The sequence below is a fragment of the Panulirus ornatus genome, chromosome 1, assembly GCF_036320965.1.
Source record: "Panulirus ornatus isolate Po-2019 chromosome 1, ASM3632096v1, whole genome shotgun sequence".
Classification (NCBI taxonomy): Eukaryota; Metazoa; Arthropoda; class Malacostraca; order Decapoda; family Palinuridae; genus Panulirus; species Panulirus ornatus.
The window spans coordinates 147,367-173,582 of NC_092224.1; the positions used below are offsets into that span (position 1 = coordinate 147,367).

The 26,216-nt window shown below is 39.9% G+C and overlaps 1 protein-coding gene across 1 annotated transcript in view; it reads right to left on the minus strand.

Moving 5' to 3' along the window:
• Positions 1 to 3,738: 3,738 nt before the first annotated feature.
• LOC139753225 (uncharacterized) overlaps positions 3,739 to 26,216 on the minus strand; it is a 54,259-nt gene continuing 31,781 nt past the window's right edge. Inside the window, exons 2-4 of the mRNA XM_071669487.1 lie at positions 9,492 to 9,680; positions 7,920 to 8,036; positions 3,739 to 4,886 (exon numbers count right to left, since the gene is read on the minus strand). Coding sequence (XP_071525588.1) covers positions 4,815 to 4,886; positions 7,920 to 8,036; positions 9,492 to 9,680 — 378 coding nt within the window. The 3' untranslated portion in view covers positions 3,739 to 4,814. The remainder of the gene's footprint in view (positions 4,887 to 7,919; positions 8,037 to 9,491; positions 9,681 to 26,216) is intronic.

Sequence of the window (26,216 nt, forward strand, 5' to 3'; positions counted from 1 at the left end):
ACCTCCTCGTTCCCTCCACCTCCGACACATATATCCTCTTGGTCAATCTTTCCTCACTCATTCTCTCCATGTGCCCAAACCATTTCAAAACACCCTCTTCTGCTCTCTCAACCACGCTCTTTTTATTTCCACACATCTCTCTTACCCTTACGTTACTTACTCGATCAAACCACCTCACACCACACATTGTCCTCAAACATCAGATTTCCAGCACATCCATCCTCCTGCGCACAACTCTATCCACAGCCCACGCCTCGCAACCATACAACATTGTTGGAACCACTATTCCTTCAAACATACCCATTTTTGCTTTCCGAGATAATGTTCTTGACTTCCACATATTCTTCAAGGCTCCCAGGATTTTCGCCCCCTCCCCCACCCTATGATTCACTTCCACTTCCATGGTTCCATCAGCTGCCAGATCCACTCCCAGATATCTAAAACACTTCACTTCCTCCAGTTTTTCTCCATTCAAACTCACCTCCCAATTGACTTGACCCTCAACCCTACTGTACCTAATAACCTTGCTCTTATTCACATTTACTCTTAACTTTCTTCTTTCACACACTTTACCAAACTCAGTCACCAGCTTCTGCAGTTTCTCACATGAATCAGCCACCAGCGCTTTATCATCAGCGAACAACAACTGACTCACTTCCCAAGCTCTCTCATCCACAACAGACTTCATACTTGCCCCTCTTTCCAAAACTCTTGCATTCACCTCCCTAACAACCCCATCCATAAACAAATTAAACCACCATGGAGACATCCCACACTCCTGCCGCAAACCTACATTCACTGAGAACCAATCACTTTCCTCTCTTCCTACACGTACACATGCCTTACATCCTCGATAAAAACTTTTCACTGCTTCTAACAATTTGCCTCCCACACCATATATTCTTAACACCTTCCACAGAGAATCTCTATCAACTCTATCATATGCCTTCTCCAGATCCATAAATGCTACATACAAATCCATTTGCTTTTCTAAGTATTTCTCACATACATTCTTCAAAGCAAACACCTGATCCACACATCCTCTACCACTTCTGAAACCACACTGCTCTTCCCCATTCTGATGCTCTGTACATGCCTTCACCCTCTCAATCAATACCCTCTCATATAATTTACCAGGAATACTCAACAAACTTATACCTCTGTAATTTGAGCACTCACTCTTATCCCCTTTGCCTTTGTACAATGGCACTATGCACGCATTCCACCAATCCTCAAGCACCTCACCATGAGTCATACATACATTAAATAACCTTACCAACCAGTCAACAATACAGTCACCCCCTTTTTTAATAAATTCCACTGCAATACCATCCAAACCTGCTGCCTTGCCGGCTTTCATCTTCCGCAAAGCTTTTACTACCTCTTCTCTGTTTACCAAATCATTTTCCCCAACCCTCTCACTTCGCACACCACCTCGACCAAGACACCCTATATCTGCCACTCTATCATCAAACACATTCAACAAACCTTCAAAATACTCACTCCATCTCCTTCTCACATCACCACTACTTGTTATCACCTCCCCATTAGCGCCCTTCACTGAAGTTCCCATTTGCTCCCTTGTCTTACGCACTTTATTTACCTCCTTCCAGAACATCTTTTTATTCTCCCTAAAATTTAATGATACTCTCTCACCCCAACTCTCATTTGCCCTCTTTATCACCTCTTGCACCTTTCTCTTGACCTCCTGTCTCTTTCTTTTATACATCTCCCACTCAATTGCATTTTTTCCCTGCAAAAATCGTCTGAATGCCTCACTCTTCTCTTTCACTAATACTCTTACTTCTTCATCCCACCACTCACTACCCTTTCTAATCAACCCACCTCCCACGCTTCTCATGCCACAAGCATCTTTTGCGCAATCCATCACTGATTCCCTAAATACATCCCATTCCTCCCCCACTCCCCTTGCTCCCATTGTTCTCACCTTTTTCCATTCTGTACTCAGTCTCTCCTGGTACTTCCTCACACAAGTCTCCTTCCCAAGCTCACTTACTCTCACCACCCTCTTCACCCCAACATTCACTCTTCTTTTCTGAAAACCCATACAAATCTTCACCTTAGCCTCCACAAGATAATGATCAGACATCCCTCCAGTTGCACCTCTCAGCACATTAACATCCAAAAGTCTCTCTTTCGCGCGCCTGTCAATTAACACGTAATCCAATAACGCTCTCTGGCCATCTCTCCAACTTACATAAGTATACTTATGTATATCTCGCTTTTTAAACCAGGTATTCCCAATCATCAGTCCTTTTTCAGCATATAAATCTACAAGCTCTTCACCATTTCCATTTACAACACTGAACACCCCATGTATACCAATTATTCCCTCAACTGCCACATTACTCACGTTTGCATTCAAATCACCCATCACTATAACCCGGTCACGTGCATCAAAACCACTAACACACTCATTCAGCTGCTCCCAAAACACTTGCCTCTCATGATCTTTCTTCTCATGCCCAGGTGCATATGCACCAATAATCACCCATCTCTCTCCATCAACTTTCAGTTTTACCCATATTAATCGAGAATTTACTTTCTTACATTCTATAACATTTGCTTCTATCAATTGCTTCTATCCACAATAAATCTTAACCATGCATTGCCTCTGAAAATATATGGGTGCAGGAATTTTTTTTGTAGACACTGTAGTTATAATCTACTTAATGTTTGTTTGTTAGCTGTGATAATTAGCTGAAGAGTTACAGTTCTCGAGGACACATTACTGAATTTCACATATGTCTAGACACTTAAAACTAATAACAGAACTGTGAGGATACAAAGATAGTGGCCAAGGGATACAGCCAATCACAAGTCATGATTTTGCCTTGTAATAAGCATTGACTAAGCTGGTGACAGGCATTTGTTTACATAGTTAGTATGTGGTGTTATAAAGCCAAAACACAGTTTCGCAGCCAATTAAGAAAGCAAGACACTTCTCAAGCAACATGAGATAGTGAGGGAAGACAACCATTTATTCAAATCATCTCAGGGAATGGACATGCAGTACATTACCCCCTGTTCCACCAGATATCCTGTATCACTCGCTTTTAATTACACGTTTTGTTATACATAATTTCTTACAATATTCATACTGGACTATGTGGAGCAAAGAAAGATTACAGAACTAATATCAATCTAACTCCGAGAAACTGAGACATTCACAGTGTTTAATTCCTCAAATCAAAAGGTGGCAACTAACATTTTTTTCAGTGTAAAAACATGTGATTTTTCTTCATGTAAAGTACAAAAGAATCTGTGGGTAAGACAAAATATATAATCTTTTATAAAAGACAACTGTGTTCATATGATCAAGAGCTTACTATGTAGAGAAAATAGGAGACATACTTTATTTCATACCTTTTATGTAGAGAAAATAGGAGACATACTTTATTTGATACCTTTTCACTTTTCTGTAGCAACTTATTGTACAATAGAAAATCTTTGAGGTTGACATTATTCCACTATTAGATTATGGTTATCTTTGTTTTTTATGAAAAAATACGGAACTATGAACTAAAAAAAGTGCAATATATATTTCACATCACAACAAACAAACAAAATTTCAGAGACACTAAGAGGAACCATGATACAGAAGCACCAAAGAAGGCTCAGGCAACAGTGGTAAGCCATTTATATATCATTTACCATAAACTAATACCATTAATTTCTGTATTCTAACAAGGTTATAAAGTGAAAAAAATGTCATAGTAATCTGAAATATAATTTATTTCAGTATTATAAGTGTTTTCATTAAAGGGCATGAAAACATTTTTCTTTTTAAAGCAAGTAAACAAACATCAAAGAAATTCATACATATTTTTGATACCTCTCATCTTAAAGGCAAACCTTTTCAGCAAGTTACTGAAAAACAATTCCATTTAATTAAAATATGCATCATTATCTACCATAAATAAAGTAAATCCAATAAATCATACAGAGTTGCAATTTTCTCCCACTTTTATCTAAAATGAAAAAACAGAACTCAGAAATATACATCATTTACTTACAAATCAGTATTTCAAGAAATTATCATTTATTTGTCAGCAAAGAAAGATGCACTTAAACCATATCAACCAACAACCATACAACTGGTATGAAGGCTTAATTCACATGCTACTACTGAATATCATAAATGTTCACGAGTTGAGTCATCAAATAAACAGATCTATAAACATAAACTAAAAAAAATATAAGCACAGGTACTGCAATATACAAGATCAAATTTTTGGGAAATAAAAATCATATACTGAATATTAATACCACAAGATGAAATTAAAAAAATAAATATATACAAGTTAAAGTCAAATGTAAGCTGAAAAAATATTTGTAATATACAATATCAAATTTTGTCAGAAAAACAGGCAGGTTCAAGCTAATCAAAAACTGACAAAAAAATGCATATGCCATACAAAACATCAAATTCTGTAAAATCAAAAAACTGCAATATATAAGCATAGGTTTTGACAAGTTCAAATTTGTTAAAATGATAATGAGAAACATACTAAAACATCAGGCAGAAGTAAACCAGTTATCATAAATATGACTGTTTTACCAAGAACATCTCAACAGCAGTTTATTTTGTAGATGATTGCAGATTTGTCTAAATAAGTTAAACTGTTGAAATCTTTTTAAGGGTGAGACATGCTTTATCATGACTACATCTGCATTAAAATCTAATTTTCTGTCGTTTCGAAGGTTGTGACACCATACAATCATTCTGTGTTTGGAGATTATTAAATGACTTACATACTCAATGCAACTTCAAGGATTCCTTGATCATCTGTTTATTTGCGGTTGGCAATGGTACCAGTGCCAGCATCAATAAGATATGCAAGGGAGTTGATGATCATCATTGACTGAAAAGAAAGAAAATAATAAAGTCAAGCATAAAAAGTCTGCCGAGTATCTGTACACAACTCAATTTTTAAGTCAATTCTTGTTTACAGCACCGTCGTGTTAGTTTGTCAAAAAATTTATTTTGTTCATAGTAACTTAGGCATACAATGTCTATAACTCCATGAACAACTGTACTAAAATATCCTTGGAAACAAATCACATTACTGATAGTTAGGTTACATTCTAATCACACATTTAACTTCATACATAACTGTCTCCTCATACCCTTGGAAAGAAATTACCATTATTAGAAAGTCTTAATGTATACGATCAATGTATATTAAGAGACAGATACCACATAAAGGGTACACCAGTCAGTGACTATGTTTAATGCAGAATCATGACAAAATATTATGGAAGGAACAGCAGACTCTCCTTTGTAAGAAAGGTAATAATAAACTCATTATGATTTAGAAAAGGGCATCTTAAGAAAATTTTATGGAATATTGTGGAAATGCTCCATGACCACAAGCTGGTGACTGAGTTTGGTAAAGTGTGTGAAAGATGAAAGTCAGCGTTAACGAGGTAGCGCAAGGAAACAGACAAAAGAAATGGCCCAACCCATCCACATACACATGTATATACATACATCTACACACGCAAATATACATACCTATACATCTCAACGTATACATATATATACACACACAGACATATACATATATACACATGTACATAATTCATACTGTCTGCCTTTATTCATTCCCATCGCCACCTCGCCACACATGAAATAACAACCCCCTTCCCCCTCATGTGTGCAAGGTAGCGCTAGGAAAAGACAACAAAGGCCACATTCATTCACACTCAGTCTCTATCTGTCATGTAATAATGCACCGAAACCACAGCTTCCTTTCCACATCCAGGCCCCACACAACTTTCCATGGTTTACCCCAGACACTTCACATGCCCTGGTTCAATCCACTGACAGCACGTCGACCCCGGTATACCACATCGTTCCAATTCACTCTATTCCTTGCACGTCTTTCACCCTCCTGCATGTTCAGGCCCCAATCACTCAAAATCATTTTCACTCCATCTTTCCACCTCCTATTTGGTCTCCCACTTCTCCTCGTTCCCTCCACCTCCAACACATATATCCTCTTGGTCAATCTTTCCTCACTCATTCTCTCCATGTGACCAGACCACTTCAAAACACCCTCTTCTGCTCTCTCAACCACACTCTTTTTTACCACACATCTCTCTTACCCTTACATTACTTACTCAATCAAACCACCTCACACCACATATTGTCCTCAAACATGTCATTTCCAGCACATCCACCCTCCTACGCACTACTCTATCCATAGCCCATGCCTCGCAACCATACAACATTGTTGGAACCACTATTCCTCCAAACATACCCATTTTTGCTTTCCGAAATAATGTTCTCGACTTCCACACATTCTTCAAGGCCCCCAGAATTTTCACCCCCTTCCCCACCCTATGATTCACTTCCGCTTCCATGGTTCCATCCGTTGCCAAATCCACTCCCAGATATCTAAAACACTTCACTTCCTCCAGTTTTTCTCCATTCAAACCTACCTCCCAATTGACTTGACCCTCAACCCTACTGTACCTAATAACCTTGCTCTTATTCACATTTATTCTCAACTTTCTTCTTTCACACACTTTACCAAACTCAGTCACCAGCTTCTGCAGTTTCTCACATGAATCAGCCACCAGCGCTGTATCATCAGCGAACAACAACTGACTCACTTCCCAAGCTCTCTCATCCACAACAGACTGCATACTTGCCCCTCTTTCCAAAACTCTTGCATTCACCTCCCTAACAACCCCATCCATAAACAAATTAAACAACCATGGAGACATCAAACACCCCTGCCGCAAACCTACATTTACTGAGAACCAATCACTTTCCTCTTCCTACACGTACACATGCCTTACATCCTCGATAAAAACTTTTCACTGCTTCTAACCTCCCACACCATACATTCTTAATACCTTCCACAGAGCATCTCTATCAACTCTATCATATGCCTTCTCCAGATCAATAAATGCTACATACAAATCCACATGCTTTTCCAAGTATTTCTCACATACATTCTTCAAAGCAAACACCTGATCCACACATCCTCTACCACTTCTGAAACCACACTGCTCTTCCCCAATCTCATGCTCTGTACATGTCTTCACCCTCTCAATCAATACCCTCCCATATAATTTACCAGGAATACTCAACAAACTTATACCTCTGTAATTTGAGCACTCACTCTTATCCCCTTTGCCTTTGTACAATGGCACTATGCAAGCATTCCGCCAATCCTCAGGCACCTCACCATGAATCATACATACATTAAATAACCTTACCAACCAGTCAACAACACAGTCACCCTCTTTTACAATAAATTCCACAGCAATACCATCCAATCCCACCTCCTTGCCAACTTTCATCTTCCACAAAGCTTTTACTACCTCTTCTCCGTTTACCAAATCATTCTCCCACCACCAAGACCAAAACACCCTACATCTGCCACTCTATCAAACATTCAACAAACCTTCAAAATACTCACTCCTCCCTTTCACTTCACCACTACTTGTTATTACCTCCCCATTTGCCCCCTTCATCGGTTTCCTTTTGTTCTCTTGTCTTACGCACTTTATTTACCTCCTTCCAAAACATCTTTTTATTCTCCCTAAAATCTAATGATACTCTCTCACCTCAACTCTCATTTGCCCTCTTTTTCATCTCTTGCACCTTTCTCTTGACCTCTTGCCTCTTTCTTTTATACATCTCCCAGTCATATGCACTATTTCCCTGCAAAAATCGTCCAAATGCCTCTCTCTTCTCTTTCACTAACAATCTTACTTCTTCATCCCACCACTCACTACCCTTTCTAATCTGCCCATATAAGAATAATGGGACATATTGGAGCAGCATAAAGAAAATGAAGATGATCAGGTTAAAAAAAAAAGCAGATTTATGGATGACAGACTGCTATTACAACAACAAAGACTCATCCTGTGATACTTACCCCCATGGCCATCCCAGCTTTAGTCATCTCATTATCTGCTTGGTTCTGGTAGTTTTCAATGGCCATGGCTCCACCAGCAATGTTCATGATAGCAGCAGTAAAGCAGTAGAGCACCTCCTTCAATGGAAAAACCGTAAAAGATTTAGGAAAATGTGTACCGATTATTCCTATGAAATAAGTCTCAAAGATGTAAAATCTTGATGGGTTTTCCTATTCTGTTAAATTAGTTAGTTGTTTAGTTACTAATCAATTTGCTTCTACATTACAAATTATTTACATAAAAATGTGCTTTAAGCAGTGAACTGCAGCCTGAGAACAGAATATTTGGAAATTCTTTAATGAAAAGACCAAAACAGTGTGCACCACCCATACAGAACATTCACCATCTGAATTATGAAACAATTGAATCTTCCAACCATTTCCCATGTTTTAGATATATATCTGATTGGTGACACATTTGTGAGATACTAAATTACAGCAGTGAACTGCAGCCTGAGAACAGAATATTTAGAAATTCTTTAATGAAAAGACCAAAATACATATTGTGTACCACCCATACAGAATATTCACCATTTGAATTATGAAACACTTGAATCTTCCAACCATTTCCTATGTTTCAGATATATATCTGATTGGTGATACATTTGTGAGATACTAAATCACAAACCAGTCTCAAATGCTTGTTCTCTTTAGGGATTATTCATCAGGACCATTATATCTTTAAGGAAATGGGTAAATCTTTACCTCACAATAATCTTGTTTTTCATTATCTTTCACAATTACACTCTGTATAATGGGTACTGTGAATCTATTCATCACTATATTGCTTAAGTGGTTACAAAATGCATTACTAATTAACTGTTTTTGTAACATATAATCAGGAAACTTTTATATAGATTTCATTTTTGAAAAGTTAATTACCCTAATTTCATTATTCAACTGAAAAAATATATACTTATAATCTAAAAACCACCTAAACCGAGTTACTTCAAACTGTTGTTGTTCTTACTAAACTAACATTAATTCAGATACAAAGTTCTATTCTATATTGTAACATTTCTTCGGGTGGGTTATGTTTTCCTTTGAGCTTCTACCCTATATTCTTTCAGCCATATTTTCAATTTTTAAGGGTTAGGTTTCTTCTGCCTTATGCACTCTACATATTATTCCTCAAGCAAGCTCTACCTGTTATCTTCAACACTCATTTCCAGTGTATCAATAACATCAGATTTCTTTTTTTTTATTTCCAAAAAATAAACAAAATAATAAGTAAAGAAACTGCTAATTTTGCTCCTTAGAAAATCTAACAAGAGCCTCTATTAATGTGAACCATAAACCTGTCTAGACATGCTAGTTACACTATGGTTACTTCATGTCTAAAATATCCAAGTACCTGACAAAAGCACCTGTCCTAATTCATGAAAATGATTACAGTAACTGATGTACATCACCGACAAAAATATTCTTACTAGTGCACATACAGTTTCTTACAAAGTTTGGTATTCGTAAATTCTATTCATAACATGAAGAAACATATGACACAGGACACAAACATGGGCTTCCATTACTTACCAACAAGTTAGATGCATGAGCAAAGAAGACGTAAGCAATAAGCAGAGGGAGAGAGATGAGGATGGAAGAACCAATCGCAATGACGCCAACAAGTGAGCGGTCCACCATAGACTGACTGTCCAACCATGATCTGGCACCGAAGTGAAGGTTGTACTCGCGCAGCAGGGCAATGCAGATGAAGGCTAGTGCCTGTAAAACAAGAATTCAATTTAACAATGTTACTCAAAGTCTGGTCTATTTTCACAGACTTTTCTCTCATCAATGCATGTTAGTAAAACTTCTATCACTGCACTTGGTCTCCCTATCTTTGAAATACATTTTCTATCACTTCATTTTATCATCTGAGAACCCCTACCTGAAAATTTATTTCTTCATCGTTATTCTGAAAACAGTAAAAAGGCCTTCTGACAGTTCACGAATATGCAGTTACCCAAAAACACTTTTTTTTTTATTCATCACATGCATCAGTGGTTCTAACTTAAGGAGCTTTCACACAACGTGACACGCTGCAGGTTGGCAAGTGGCAGGAGGCAAGTGGCAAATGACACGCCACACGGTGATTTCAGACCAAAGTGACAAGTGGCATGTGGCCCGTGCACGGTTTCCCTGCTCAGTTCACAAGGTGTCATCATCGGATGATGATGCCGATATAATTGCTCTGATAGGTGTTGTAATCGCTAGAAGAAAACGTAAGGGGTGTAGGTACATACGTACCTGAGAGACAGTGTAGGGATTCACAGTGCTTATGTAGTTGCAAGGCAACTAAAGCTGCATCCAGAGAAGTTTCAGCAGCTTTACTGTATGAGTAAAAACACTTTTCGGCTCGGAACAACTACGCATCTTTCTCCACAGACTACGACCGAGCCTGTTGTCATATGTCGCCGGCGAAAATCCGCTAGGTCTAAGGCTAGAAGCCTCTTCAAAATCCATTATATACGCCATAAATCCGCTAGTTTGTATTTCTAATGTTATTCGTATTAATATCATCTTGGTTATTAATCACTCTGGTGTGAAAGCCCCATTACATTTAACAACACTGGACCGAGGTGGCAATAGCACGCTGAAGGAAAACGATGCGACCCGATCCCGGAGTGGCATCCAAGTGACAGGTGGCACATGCAACGTGTCACACTACTCCTGTGTGAAAGGTTTCATTTGTTTCTAAAGATTCGTCTTCAAGCGGCATGCCAAGTGCGACGTTTCACTTTGGTATGAAAGCTCCCTAAGGTTATTTAGCTTACTTTTTTTTTTCATGTTTTCAGCCTAGCATTTTTTATACACTTTAAGCTAACGAAAGGTATGAGTTTACCCGCGGGGAAAAAATGTTGCGGTTCCGGAGAAAGGAGTCCAACGGATGGATAGCAGCATGTGGTTACAGGTTTGTTACTGGTGGATTGTGTGGTAAAATCAAATATCGATACATTTCTTAAAGACGGTAATTTCTATATACAACTGACGTAAAAAAAAAAATAAGATTACATAAGTGTTTAGAACCAGTTAATTATCAGCATGTGACAGGCGAAAAGGCAAACATGGAGGATAATGTCGTGGGTAGTGGCGTGTGGGTGTTGGCGTGGCCAGGGTGTAGGCGAGCTGTCGTGGCAGTTAAGAGTACTGGTTGATGCTCTTGGTAGTAGGTAACGTATGAGTTGGGTGTGTTTTTCTCGGTGGTCGTGTGTGGGTGGAAGCGTGGGCAAGTTCTGGTACAGGTAAGGGAGCTGGTTAGGGTAAGGGTGATTCTCATAAGACTGGTCAGAGCTATTCTTGCAGGTGACGGAACCCGTGCACCCGACACACTTTGCCTTGATCACGCGCCAACACTAGCGGTATACCAGGTATACACAAGGCTTATTAACTAATGACGATCCTTACCTGTTACCGTGATCATATGCACTCATAACCTGATAAAATGTCAAAAGGTTTTCGTAAGGTTGTCATATTTTACTACAATTTTACCTTTTTATTTTAGAGACTTTATGACAAAGGACTGCCAAGGTCTAACATGACTTAGCATGATGTCTAAGGATATTGCAAAAACGGTTGAAGGCTAGAACCTTAAATCTTCATTCACCAATATCACAGGATGTTGTAAACACGACTGAAGGCTAGAATTTTAAGTCCTCCATACACCATTCATTACTGTCCTAAGATGACAATCAGAAAAATTAATTACGCGCATTTAATTACAGATTCACAACTGCAACAGCACAGGCTTCAGAACAAAGGCCAAGTTAAGTGTTCTCAAGGTAAAGATTCAGCTGAAGGCTTTCCGTCTGGTCCCGTTACTTTATTGGTGTTCGGATGTCTCTCATAGAATAAACTATGAAATAAAGAAAACAGCATTATTTAATACTAGTGATGCTGCTATGATTCCAGTTGCTAATAACATATGCATATTATCAAAACAATTTTCAAGTCCTTTTTAGCAAGAGTTCAATCATGAGAACTATGAAAAATAAGGCATGAGCTGAAGTACCATCCACACCCCGTCATACTAAACACCATCCACTACCACTTACCACTAACTGCCGTCATATGCTAACACGCACCTCTCAGCACTCTCTATATATACATATAATAAAGAACTCACACGTCGTCGGTATTTAAACTAGCTACTGGTGTCAGCAAAATCATTTTTTTCTTTTAATCTTGCTGTAGAGGAGTTAGCCTGAGGTCCTCAAGCAACAACATGATTGCCCAGTGACACATGACGGGGAACATGAAGTATTTAATTTTTGAGGACAGGGTAAATGAAAGGTATTAGAACAAGAGACAAAGTGACATAATTGTGCAAGTTACGTGATGAAGGAACTATTTACAGAGAGATAAGTTAGGATACTCTTTCAGTGTTTGGGGAACATCATTATGGAAGAAATGCTTACTCATCTTGTAATGCATAGTAGGAACTCGTATCTAAATTCACCAGTTTCTTAAAGTGAGGTAGTCTGTTGCACGGCGTGAGAGTAATTCTGCTGGCAAAGTTTACAACCTGTCTGCTCATTATCAACAAGAGCAAACTCCTTAGGTATTTATAGCCCAGGCTGAGTCAGGCCTCAACATTAAGATGTGTCAACTAATGCAGTAAGTGAATATATATATATATATATATATATATATATATATATATATATATATATATATTTTTTTTTTTTTTTTTTTTTTTCATACTATTCGCTATTACCCGCGATAGCGAGGTAGCGTTAAGAACAGAGGACTGGGCGTTTGAGGGAATATCCTCACCTGGACCTCTTCTCTGTTCCTTCTTTTGGAAAAAAAAAAAAAAAAAAAACGAGAGGGGAGGATTTCCAGCCCCCCGCTCCCCTCCCTTTTAGTCGCCTTCTACGACACGCAGGGAATACGTGGGAAGTATTCTTTCTCCCCTATCCCCAGGGATAATATATATATATATATATATATATATATATATATATATATATATATATATATATATATATATATATATAATCATGGTATTTGGATGTTAGTAATTTCCATTACTCATCTAAAAGTCAGGATGACTGTTGGTGGGCCCAATTTCAAATAAACTCCATATTTAGAGGCACAAGCTTTAGCTATTTAATCAGTCCTATCACGTTATTTAAGCCTTGTTTGAAAATCACAGACTATTATTCATAACGGATAATTTTGTTACACTTGTGTAGTGTTTCAGTCGTATTACATCATGCTGAAGCGAGTTTTGTTTTTTAGTGAAAAAAAAAAAAATTCACTCGATTCTGACTACCTTGCATAGTGACATTAAAAGATTTCAAGACAATGAGAAATGCAAACTTCAGTTGTTAATCCCCACCACCCATCCAGGATAAGAGCCACCAGTGTTACAACTGCAACTATGGCACCTCGCTGTAGACTCAGCTGTCCATATAATTTGTGGGAGACTGAGTTCGTTCGGTGATACTGGTGTTAGTGTGATTACGGAAGTCATGCCTGCCTCATCTTAAGCTTGGGCTGTAAATGAACTGAAGATTTGAGGGAAATAAGGGAACATGGGTACTAAAGGATTTTACTTTCGCTGGGTAGGATAATACATGCTTAGGTTACTGGTTAATGCTAAAGGGATTTACTTTCGTTGGGCAGGATAATGCATCTGTTGACTAACGTGCTCAAGTTACTGGGTAATAACATTCGAAAATTGACAGCTGTGCGGGTAATCCATTTAAAGGAATACCTTCATTTGAAAAATATAATTTGGGAGGCTTTTGTGCATGGATAGCTCGTTTAGAATTTTTTGTTGTTATTGGACTGCCAAGGACGATTCTCGTTAACTTCATTTCGTATATCTTTTAATAAAGTCTTCCAAGCACAATAACAAAATAATAAAATAAACTTACTAACGACAACATAAAGCAGTGAAGCGCAAGGATCCAATTACCAAACTCACCTCTTCCCCACTTAACTTCTGCAGCTTACCTGTGGGAAGGGTGTGTGGGTGAGGAATGTTAGTGAAGAAGGGAAAGTGTTAAGTGTGCAAAGAAGTTCAAGAGGTGATGGATGCGAGGGGTATAAAGGTGTGAGAATGTGAGTGGGCGGAATACAAAATGTCACGATGAAGAAGTGGAGGGTGTTAGGGAATGAGAGGCTCATGATAATATTGATTAGATATAAAGAAGGAAGGGGAAGTGAGAAAAGGAAGAAAATTTTCCATGGAACCATATGTTGGTTTGAAAGCCGGTTACTGATATTCGAACTCTATTGAGAGAAACACAAGGCGAATCCTTCTCCTAGAATCAGCTAAAAGACAAGGAGTTTCCCTCGTTTTTAACTTGTAGTGGAATGAATGTTTGACAACATTATACCGTACAGAAACATCCCCAAGTGGGACGGTATTGTCAAAAGGCTACACTGTATCATCACAGACGAAGTGCATTTGGTACTAAAACAAAATATGCGACTTGAAAAAGGACGTAGAAAAAACAATCGAGACAAATAATGAGAGGAACCTGAGAAATAGTAGGTTATGAATCACATGTTTTCACAGGTATGGAATAAGATGAATAACACGAAGGATAATGTTAACGTTGAAATGTACCTTGTATAAGTGTTACACAATGTGTTATAGTTAAAATGCTAAGAAATATATGTATTAGTTTCCAACATGTGAAGAGAAACTATACGATTATAAAGAATGTACGGCACGGGTGCATCACAAAGCAGTGTTGCACGGTTCTGCACATGTGTATCTTGGTGAAGCTGTAGAGTGAGTGAAGTCCATTTTAATGTGAGTCGTAAGGCATAGCTAAAGGGATGTCACATACAAAACAAAGCTTCAAATTATCTTAATCAACGTGGCGCAGTGAGCATCTGTGAGTATCCACTGGTACTATATAACGAACTAGGCATTGAGGTTTCACGTCGGTGTGGCAAGGGATGGGAGGGCAGAAGCAGAGGCCGAGCGTGGAGTAGTCCACTACAATACTTTCATTGATGTCCATCCAACCCCAACACACTGGTAGGGTCAGCCTCGCACCATCACCCATGATTCACCTCACCCGAATGCCACCTTGTTTTCTCTACAGATTTTCTTGTTCAGTATCAATTACAATATTTACTTAATTTTACATAATCATTTTATTTAGCTACTCAGCATGTGCTTGCCACAGCATTTCATCAGCATTCATTCCAGTCTTAGAAGAAAAGGTTAAAATGTACAGAAGTCGACACCTGCCCTCTTCCTACAAACGTTTGGCGGTTCTCCCCAGACCATCTACCACCTGGCTGGCCTCTGATATAACAACTTGCCCTTTCAAATCACACTTATCTGTCTGGTCCATCCTTACTACACTGCTACAACAAGTATAAACTATTGAAACTTTAAGGGTATGAAATTTCATAGCTAGTAAATCACCAATGTAAAACCAATGGTCTAAAATAGAGGGAGAAATGTCAGGGGGCGCAGTGTTGCCGAGTTGGCGCATGATGTCATACACCCGAACCCTGACGGGAGTTTCTACTCAGGACGATCCTCCATTTTCTTCTTCATTATCGCGTTATTCTTTGTCCTCTCTATTTATTAAGATACCACAAAACTGAACCCTCGAAAGTCAGTCTTAGAGACCTGCTGCTGCACACTGACAACTAGCGCTTTCACCACGACTCGGCCTCAACGTTCAGTCCACAGACCTCTACAGACCTCAGTTAGTCCTATGTTGAAGAACTACCAACTATTACCTCTTTATTCTTAACCCCATTCAAGCATAAAGAGGTATTCTCCTACTTATTCTAAATGCAGTTATTGTTAGAAATCTATCCTCAAAGACTATCCTTATATACTAGAAAGTAATCTTTCAATTTCAAATACTCGTGAAGGGTTGCCCTGGAGTTGCTGGAGACAAGAAGTGCTGTATCGCGCCTCTCCATGAAATCCCAAGTTATGACTTCCGGGGTTGATGCGTGCGTAAGTATTGGTGCCTGGGAACCGCCACGGTCTGCTGAACCCGCCCACCAACCCTGCCTCTCTGCTCCACCAAACCACCACCATACTTCAATTCCATGAGTTACCATCATCGTGATATGAAAATATCAAGGCGGTAAGAAACGTAAACCTCTGATCTTTATATATTTCACGAAAGACAAACGTTTGTTTTTGAAGCCTTAGATCTAAAAAAAATAAAAAAAGTAAAATCTTCAACCACATGTAAAATGGGTAAATAAAAGAAGACATGAACTCTTATGTTACGAATGTCTATTTACATTACATGAAGCCAAACTGGCAACGGATGTTGATACACCTGCGACTTCCGGCTGTTGATCATACATGTAAAATAAACAAAAATACTTAAATGAAACAACGCTTAGTAATTACAGGTATGTTGGAAAAGTAGCGACACAAGCCAACGACTCCAAAGCGTCAATTTCAAGGGCACCTCTAAGACCCCCCATCCCCTCTTGTGTCCTCTAGGTAGCCTCCCACACTCACCCTCCGCTCCTACGCCCCCCGCACATCCCCCCCAACCCCAACCCCACTCTCTTCCCTCACTGGTCACCACCACCACCTACTCGCTCACTCACTGCTCCGCCCACCATCTTCGTCCCGTCTTGTTTACCACATTACAACTTGTTTGCATGTCTCCGGTAGTACTTAAAAGATAAGTACCTCTCTTTTCTTTTTCTCTTGGGTTACGACGTACGACTTGTAGACATATCCACTACTGCAACTCCTCTTATGGCCTGTTCCGGTGTTAGTAATCCGTCTTCATATATACATAATGAACATATCCAGACTACAAATATTCACAAGCAAAATGAACAAAAATGTTACCCATACAAAACTTATACCACCAAAGATTGTACAAAGGCTGACGCCTGCCATACCAATTCATAAATCTAATAATTTTCTAACCAAATTCTCTACCATAAAACAAGACTTTCCCTTCGCTATAACGGTTAATATCCTTGGGCATCCAACTTCATCCTTGATATTGTTCACGGGAGCAAGTAAAAAGCCCAAAAAAATCCTGATCTAAATTCCTACAAGATACTTTCGATTGACATTAAATTACATCCGCCCAATTGTGTGTTTTACTTTTAAAATTACTGATTTATTCCCTTACATTGACCAACTGCGGACCAGCTGTGTCCTGCCATGCGTCACGACCTTGGCTTGCTCAAGACCCATGACATTCTCCCTTCCCACACAACCAATATTCCCAATAATTTCAAACTATACTTATATTAACTGTATCAGCTTACCTTTAGGTTGCTGTCTACTCAGCTATCACTTACAATTTAAGTTGAAAAGTCAGACATTAGTATGGCAGTCACATGAGGGCTTACGAGCATATGACTTGAAATTTATAACCAGATGTACAGAAGCCAGCACACAACCCATGTACACAAGGTGGAGTGGAGCTCAAGCCGCTACCTGCGTCGGTACCGGATACGAGGTTGGAGGTAAGAGCGAGACGCCTGCTGACTCATTATTTCCTTACATGTTCCACGTTGTTAGAATCACACACACACACACACACACACACATATATATATATATATATATATATATATATATATATATATATATATATATATATATATATATATATATCCGTTGGCGGTATCCGCATGCCTGCGCTTACGCTGCGGAAAAACTTGCTCTCGGAAGAGGCAATCTCGTTGAATAACTTTACAAAGGAGTACTACCAATTGTTAGGGCAAACATGAAGCTGCAGAAGCCCCTGCTTCTAGAAGGGGTCATGAGGATGTATTATAATAATTATAAACAATTTCCTACTGACTTAATATTATGAGATAACCTTTGGCTGGCAAAATCGGGTGACGTGACTCACCAGTAAACAACGGACGTCAGAATTGGCCGAAGTCAAAATTATACCCAGCAATCCATCGACGGTCAGACTTTCACAGTTGGTGGGGAAACATTCTCATCTCTTACATCATCAATTTATGGTGAACTTCCGGAAATTAAGACTAATAATGTGGAAACCGTGTGGCAAGGTGGAGGCCAACTGTGGGGTGTGCGTCTTGGATATTACGCAGGTGGATTGCTGGTCCCGCAGGTCTGCTCCCCTTGACCTCTCCAGTGTTGCCAAGACTTCTTGCAAATACACTGGATTCAATTACAACGGTATATTCACAACACAACAAAAGAAGGAACAAGTCAGAGCTTGTGTTGTTCAGGCATTTCAAATGGCGGTTCACGGCTTCGTAACCTTAATATTGATCCTGCCAGATATCCATATAGCGAAATCACAAAATCTTGATGTTTCATCTTATATCAATGAATACAGATTTCCTCCAAATATTTAGTTTAAAAAGGCTTATATCTTAAGATGAAAACTCATAAACCTCGGAAAGATGGAAAAACAGTTACTTCAACCGACACGCTGGTCGCTATAGATCATGTTCATCGATGGCGAGACACGGGGCAAGAATTACATTGCCTTTCGGTGGAAACACGTCATTGACGACCAAATACTCCAAAATCGAAAGAACGCCAAGCAAAAAATAAAAATAAATAAATGAATAAAATAAATAAATGAACAATCAGCGAGACCCTTCAAATCTCAAGGGAAAAACTTATTGTTCTTAGGTATCACATGACAAGGAAATTGTGGGCAAGGTGGAGGCCAGACATGGGATGTACGTCTTGCCCTACTTAACGCGGGTGGCCTGCTGATAGCAACACGCCATTCCTATTTGACCATTATAAAGATGACAAGACTTCAAGCGAAAGTACTGTTCCAGTTATACCTATATTTCTTGCTGGATAAATAAAAATAAAAAAAAAAGACAACGCATAAGATGGTCCGTGGACATACCATTTCCAGGCATATCAACCAGTCCTAAAGCTATAAACTTTAGATGTCTGATTCTTTAAACATACAATATTAACTTAAAGCAGCATACTTTCTCTTTAAGCCATGTTTAAAAATAGAAATAAAAAATCAGACCTAGGTGAAAAAAATTAAGGAATTCAACAACATTTTTTCCTCATACATGTCCAGAGCTTGACTTAATACTAACATTAGCTGGCTGGTCTGATGCATCAAAGCAAATTTCATCGGTGTTAAAAGTAATGGTCTTACCTATTACTATCCTTGCAAAGTTGTACGCAAAATCCTGAGTTTCATCACTGACACGTCTCCTCACCGTGTCGGGTTCAATGAATCCAGTGATAAAAGTTTTACCCTCAGTGCAACAGGGACACATCGACCCTTCACCAGGCCATGCATCCTTACATTAACCCGCTTTGTTGAACTCTGTTGGATTTATGAGTCGCGGTATTTTTAAATATGACGTGAAGCAACCTCAACGAACTGTGGTGAGTTTGGTTGACTCCGCTTCTTACCCTAACACGCTATATCATATTCCTCATGGAGTAAATATCAAGTACTTTCTATATGATGAGCATCATATATATATATATATATATATATATATATATATATATATATATATATATATATATATATATATATTCCAGGAAACTGCAAACAACAATATGAAGTGGCTTGCACACCCACATGTGCAGCAGCCGGTCCCCACCAACCATGAACCACATGTTCACAACACAGCAGTCGTCCTTTGGTTAACACAATGACAGGTAAGACCGTGGGAGAGGGGGGCGTGGCAGCCATACTGACGCAAGTGGGGTACGGGTGGTTGTGGTTGTAGAAAGAAAAAAAAAATGTCAGGAGGAGGGGTAGCATATGGTTGTTCTCCTAGGCGGTGGCTCTCGTGCGCTGTGTCTGGATACTTTTGGGTCAAGTGAGAACATTCATACGCTCTGCCTCAGTTTTCTTCATAAGATAAACAACACGTATACCAAACTTTATAATAATTCTAAAATGATTTTTATCGTAACTTATACCAACTTTTGATCATAAAGTTCTGGGGTTTGCATTCTTTTTAAATATGATATAGCAAAAACACCTTTACGCAAATGGATGTAAATCTGTATTCATACCTAAACTTGACTTATCGAAGTTGACATAGATACGGTTTGGGAAGAAAAACTTTAGTCTGTTGTCATGTCCTGTGAAAAAGTTGGCTCCACGCCCGCCGCCATCCTGTAATTAATGACCGGATCCCCCAGTGGTATAGCATGGCAATACGATCATCACAGGCGGATGTAGACCGGCAAGCTGCATGAAGCTCTCCTCTTAATTAGTCCGAATTACACATCCCATCATCAGCTGCATGTTGCTCAAAAAGTGGTATAAACGTATTAGTCATCCTACACAACACAAAATTCGTTTACAGGCACAACAAACGCATCATTTTTACAAACGACATATAAACTGTTTGAAGACAGAAAACAAACTCAGTGACGAGCTTTGTTGGGATGCGAACCACAATGAAGCAAAGTTCCAACCCAGCACTTGTGTGCTATAACAAAGGGCACCACAACACAGCTGTGGCACGCAGCTACTAACCACCCAACTCTAGCTTCGCAATCGAAGTTACATGTATACCTCGCCAGGGATTTCATTTGACCTCCTTTTCATCAACTATCCTCCTGCTCACTGCATATTCACACTGGGGCCATACCCCTGCCTAAATGGCCTAGATAAATGGAGTTTATGACTGAGCCAAGTGGAGGAATGATCTCAGCCATGTCGCAAGATTTAGTCATGTTACTTTTCTTGGGGTCGAGCCCCAGAAGCAAGTGGCCTGCGGAGAGACAATGAAAGGAAGTCAGCACACATGGCATTATGATTTCAAATTTCATGTTTTCGCTCTTGATCACTTCCTATGGCGAATCAAAAGGGATAAACGTGTGTTGGTTTTGTATACGTCATCCAATTACTAGGCTAGGCTGTGATAACGTTTACAATTCTCTCTTGTTTAAACATCGAGAAAACAAAAAAAAGCATTACTTTCAAACCTTTAAACCCTACAACAGTCCTAATGTTTCTGGGTTACGATAGTGTTGAGTACTTACTAACAAGAATAACTTTTTTTTAAAGGATCGTCTAAAATTCTAATTTTCAAAACCTTATAGTTTTGATATTTAGTCTTATCAAGTTCAACCCGCCTTCCCAATTTCTTTAAAATCAATCATAGAAAGGAGAAAATTGAGCTTTATTATTATCATTATAACTCTCTCTGCTCCGATATAATTGAGAAAATATAATCGTGACAGTCGAGGATCATTACAGCGACGGAGAACCCTTGACCTCATACTTCGAACGACGAAAGAGTTTCTCTGACATACATTGCCAGATTTCCCAGACCTTGTGCACGGGGGAACATATGAAGCTAATGGGACGCAATAAAGAAGTGGCGGGTTCTAAAGGTGTGTCCTGATTTGAACATTTTACTCGAAATTAATCAAGTGTCGAGAAAGCATAAACGAAGCGAACGAGGTGTTCGATCGTAAATTTGCTGTATTTTGCGTGTTCGCCCGCCGGTGCTGGTCTTTGACATTGACAGCTGGTTGTTTTCTTCATTACTCGTTCCTTAGCCAAAAGCAGGAGGATATGAAGCAGAATATAGTTACAGCGGCTATTTTCTGAACGTAAAGTAATATCGCTAGTGAATGAAACCGACCATGGGCACTTCAAAAACTTGATGCCAGTGACGAAAGAGGATTTTGAAATATTGAAGCCACAGAAGTCCGAAGTGCCATACCGATCATAGCTCGTTTGGCTATAACTCTATACTTTTTAACCTCATACTCATATAACAGCTTTTTTCTTGGGGAACAGCGAACAACTTGTGGAAAATGAACCCAATGATCATGCGTCTTGGATTTATAATGATATAAGCTACGCTGAAGATCCAACAGCTAAGGAGGATACTTCTCATATTCATCAGCCAAGGTTAAACATTTCCCTCTGTCCAACTCCATGAAAATAATAAAACATCGTGAACACCTGTCCTGACTCAGCACCCACGAGCAACTGATACCTTTTGAGAATTCTGCACTGAGCTGTCTGCTCGTTCGGACTAAATTGCTCAAGTCAAGACGCACCTTATGAGTTCGACGATGACGACGCCGATGTCCCACTCAGGCCCAGCTCAATATGCCGAGATACAAAGAACCAACCACAAGCACGCATGACTTACTTGTGCATCTCCATGTTAGTAAGCAGAGGAGCCTGTACCAGGGGACCGGTGGGGCAAAATCGTCCTGTTCTGACACCTAAATGCTGAACCCCATGAGGGTTCGAGGTCTTGGCGGAACACGTGAAGGCTGTCGCGGTCCGTGTAACCCAGCTACCAGCTGCTCCATGAAACTTGGTGGGTGGGGAAGTTGCTAACCTTGTACTGACGAGGTCACAATGAAAATTCCTGTGCTGTCAGTCAGTGTCACGGTACCTCAGCTGTCTACACTGGAATATATATATATATATATATATATATATATATATATATATATATATATATATATATATATATATACAACGAGGATAACTTGTGAAACCTGGCGGTGCTACGAAACTCAGAGTGTGATTCTAAGTAGCTTTATCCAACATCTACGTGAGGAAAATAAGTATTCATTGCGTTTTCTCTTAATCACACGGACGTTAAAATAAATGACGTTCCCATAACCTCCCATCTTCTCCCAACCCACAGAGGATATAAACGCGTCAGTGTTTGGGTTTGTGGGGCAGTAAACAGCAGAATACTGCCGGCGTGCGTTAGCCAGGTAATACTTGCAGACGACCGTCTGCATAACACACGCATGATGAAGTTTCAAATTAAGAAGGAAATACAATCAGAAACTTCAAGGGATATCTCTGTCCCCAGTCGACTAACGAAAAAGTGACTAAATCAACACAGCTCCGGGTCAAACAGGATAAATCAGGCTGGTTAATATGAAACGCCCAGCATAACACTGCTTTTATCAGGATAGCTTACTGCAGCAGCATCAATGACACCACTGCCTACCGCAACACCAATGTCCAAACCTTGCTCAACGTCACAGCCATATTTACGGCAGAGGTCAGACAAAAGACATATGAAATCTAACCTTAGCAAATGGAAAGTAATTCAAAGGAATCAAACCCAACTGCAAGAACCACTTAAGGGTTCACAAATTAAGATAATCAAACTGCCAAAGGGATCTTGGAGATGACATCACGACAAACTCCCTACCAGAAAACTATGGTATCGTCGGAAAGGCAAACTATTTTGGTCAGCATCAAACGCGCTTTCATCTACCCTGACAGTGAAGTTAAGCAATAAATATATATACATATATATATTATATATATATATATATATATATATATATATATATATATATATATATATATATATATATATATATATATACTCGACCCAAGCTAGAATATACTTGAGCAATTTGGTCTTTTAGTTTGAGGAAACACTCAAAAATGCCGAAAGGGTACGAAAATTAAGCAGAGTTCAACAATAAAATGAGGAAGTCCACGATCTGCCCGCACTGGAGGAAAGGAGAATAGAGATTTGACATACAGCTAAGGAAGGAGTCTTACAAGACCATGATCATGTTTGCATGAACCAATCCTCTGACTTTTTTGTGTGAGTGTGGAGGGGGAGTGGGGTTCCAAGCTAGAGGGCAGCAGGAAGAACAATGTGACGTAAATTCTTTCAGCCACAAAGTAGTTGACAAACCGACGCAGATAAAAGGAAATAAAAGCCAATAGTCCTGGAAAATCTAAGTCCGTGTGACTGAAAAGTGTGGCCGCATTTGCAAAACAGGCAATCAAAGAACCAGAGGCAGATATACTAACACATCATCATCATTGTCATACATAACCTTAGGACTTCTGGGGCTCCTGCAGTTTACAGGCTGCACTACAATCAGAAGCAGGGAAATGTTGGATTCCTTTTAAGCAAGAAGTTTCTTGACGAGACTGTACTACATTTCATTATGCCACACTTCATGACACCATAATGTTTATTCCTATTGATCGAGGCGACGTGACTGTTGTCGCCATCTACGTCCGCGACAATTACTACCCGTTTATCATTCAGTAATAAGCAGTTAAATACCAGAGAACAAATCCACCAAAATAGCAGATGATTTACCCCCCCCCCCCCTAATCATTGTAAGATGGCACGACTCCCACCTCTTCTGACACGACCCCAGGCAGACCATACTGCACGTGGGAAGCAAGGGCGACCACATACTTAAATAAGCGTTACGACCTTATTGATAGCCATTCTCAGTACTACGCCACCTTACCTTTCACTGCATAATAAAAGGAAATTGTTGAGCTGGAGGGCAAACGCCCTACTCTCATCATCGCTGGGGACCGGCAAGGGTGTTGAATGAGGGGCATGGGAAGGGAGGGAACTGGAATACAATGGGCGTAAACCTAGAGGCAACGTGTCAGTGTGTGTGTGTGTGTGTGTGTGAAGGATGTGACGGATGTCAGAGGTGTACCACAGTCACGGGAGGCGGGAAAGAGTAACACAATACTAGGTGGCAGACAGCACTACTACACTGTATTCTATTTTCATCATGAATGAAAGCTTCAGTTCTCCGCATTACGTTTATTTCATACGATTCTTGTTGTCATCGTTTGCTTGGTTATGAGCAACGATCCCCTTTGGATTATGTACAACGTTCTAGAATACCTGTGTTCCCTTGCCTTTATTTTCGGTACAATCTTCTCCCACAGCCGGCCATCCTCAGCTCTCTTACATACTGAATCGCTGCAGTTTAGTTCGAGGATAAAATCTGCAACTTTATCTACGTGAAATAATGAGATCATTTTAGTCAGAGGATAAACACGATTTTCATGGCCCTAGCCGGCCACGGGCCTTAATCTTTACACAATTTAAAAGTAAACTAGAACAGAAATGTTCCTTACTTCCCACACAAAACGCGGTTCAGGAAGAGATGGCGTACTGTAACACCGCCCGCCACACTGACTACTTACGAGGTGTGGGTCGGTTGGCTGGGTGGGCGACACCGATCCAGGTCGTGTTTCTGGCCAGGTGCAGCAGCAGGGAGTGCGTGACGGTCTTGTCCCGAGAACAGACTCCCGCCGCTCAGGTGTATCAATACTCACCTGCTACAATGGTAAACAAGGCTTTCCCTAAGACCACTACACCCTGAACACAATGTGCTGTCATGGTGAAGGACGTGTGTTGTACGGACTCTTATTCAACAGGATATCACATCACTTAGTACACTGAAGTCTGTCTGGTGCCTGTTGTCCTGCCCACACCATAGTATATATAACTCCATACAATCAAAAGTCTGACGACTGCCTTTAATGTTATATCCTGCCCACCCCACGCAAGCCTAACCTAAGGCAGCCACGCCCTGGGAATCATCAGAGGCTTTGTGTTGCTTCAGACGACCCTTCAGCTGGCCACGCCCTGTTTCCACCTGTTTCCTGGATGACAATGGTCTCTGACTGGTAAACAGCGATTGAAGACTAACACTAATCACCGCCACACGTCATATCCTCAACGGTAGCCTCAAACTAACTCCTCCTCCAGTCACCTCCGTGTGTGTGTGTGTGTGTGTGTGTGTGTGTGTGCCTTCAGTCAACTTCGTCATCCTTTATACAGGTCCACGACAAACTTGAGGGTACAGTTATACAGGTCATGGCAAGGGTAAGTACATGGCTATACAAATACAGAAGATTATGTGGCAAGTTACGGAGAATGGCCAAAGGATCGTAGGTATTCAATACACAAACGTGTTACGGACTGGATCAGCTTATGTGCATATAGAAAGTAAACCAGTACACACAGCGTTACAGAACAGTCCTAAGAACCTCATGCATTCGTTGTGCACACACACACACACACACACACACGTACATGTTGGGACAATAAACAAACGTATACGTATGGAAAGTGGAATAATTTATGGGTCAAGTTAAAGTGGGATATGGGGGCCACTGGAATTCAATACAGACACAAAGATTGGGTTAGTACACACACACAAATATAGGCAGAGAGAGAGAGAGAGAGAGAGAGAGAGAGAGAGAGAGAGAGAGAGAGAGAGAGAGAGAGAGAGAGAGAGAGAGAGAGAGAGTCAGCAAAATAACAGGCGAGTCAAGTTACAAAGGTTTCTTTTCTTAAGACGGAAGGAGGGCCTTGTAAGTCCCCGGGTCAACTCGGGTAACCTGTCACCCTCCTCTCTCTATGTGAGTCAAGCTTTGCGCAATAACACCATAGAATACATCTTTAGCTCTACCACTCACTTATCCATACGAACATTTCACAACAAAGTTGTAGCGCCGTACCTACCCCTTAGCAAAGTATCTTCCAACATGCTATCACCGAAATGCTTTGCAT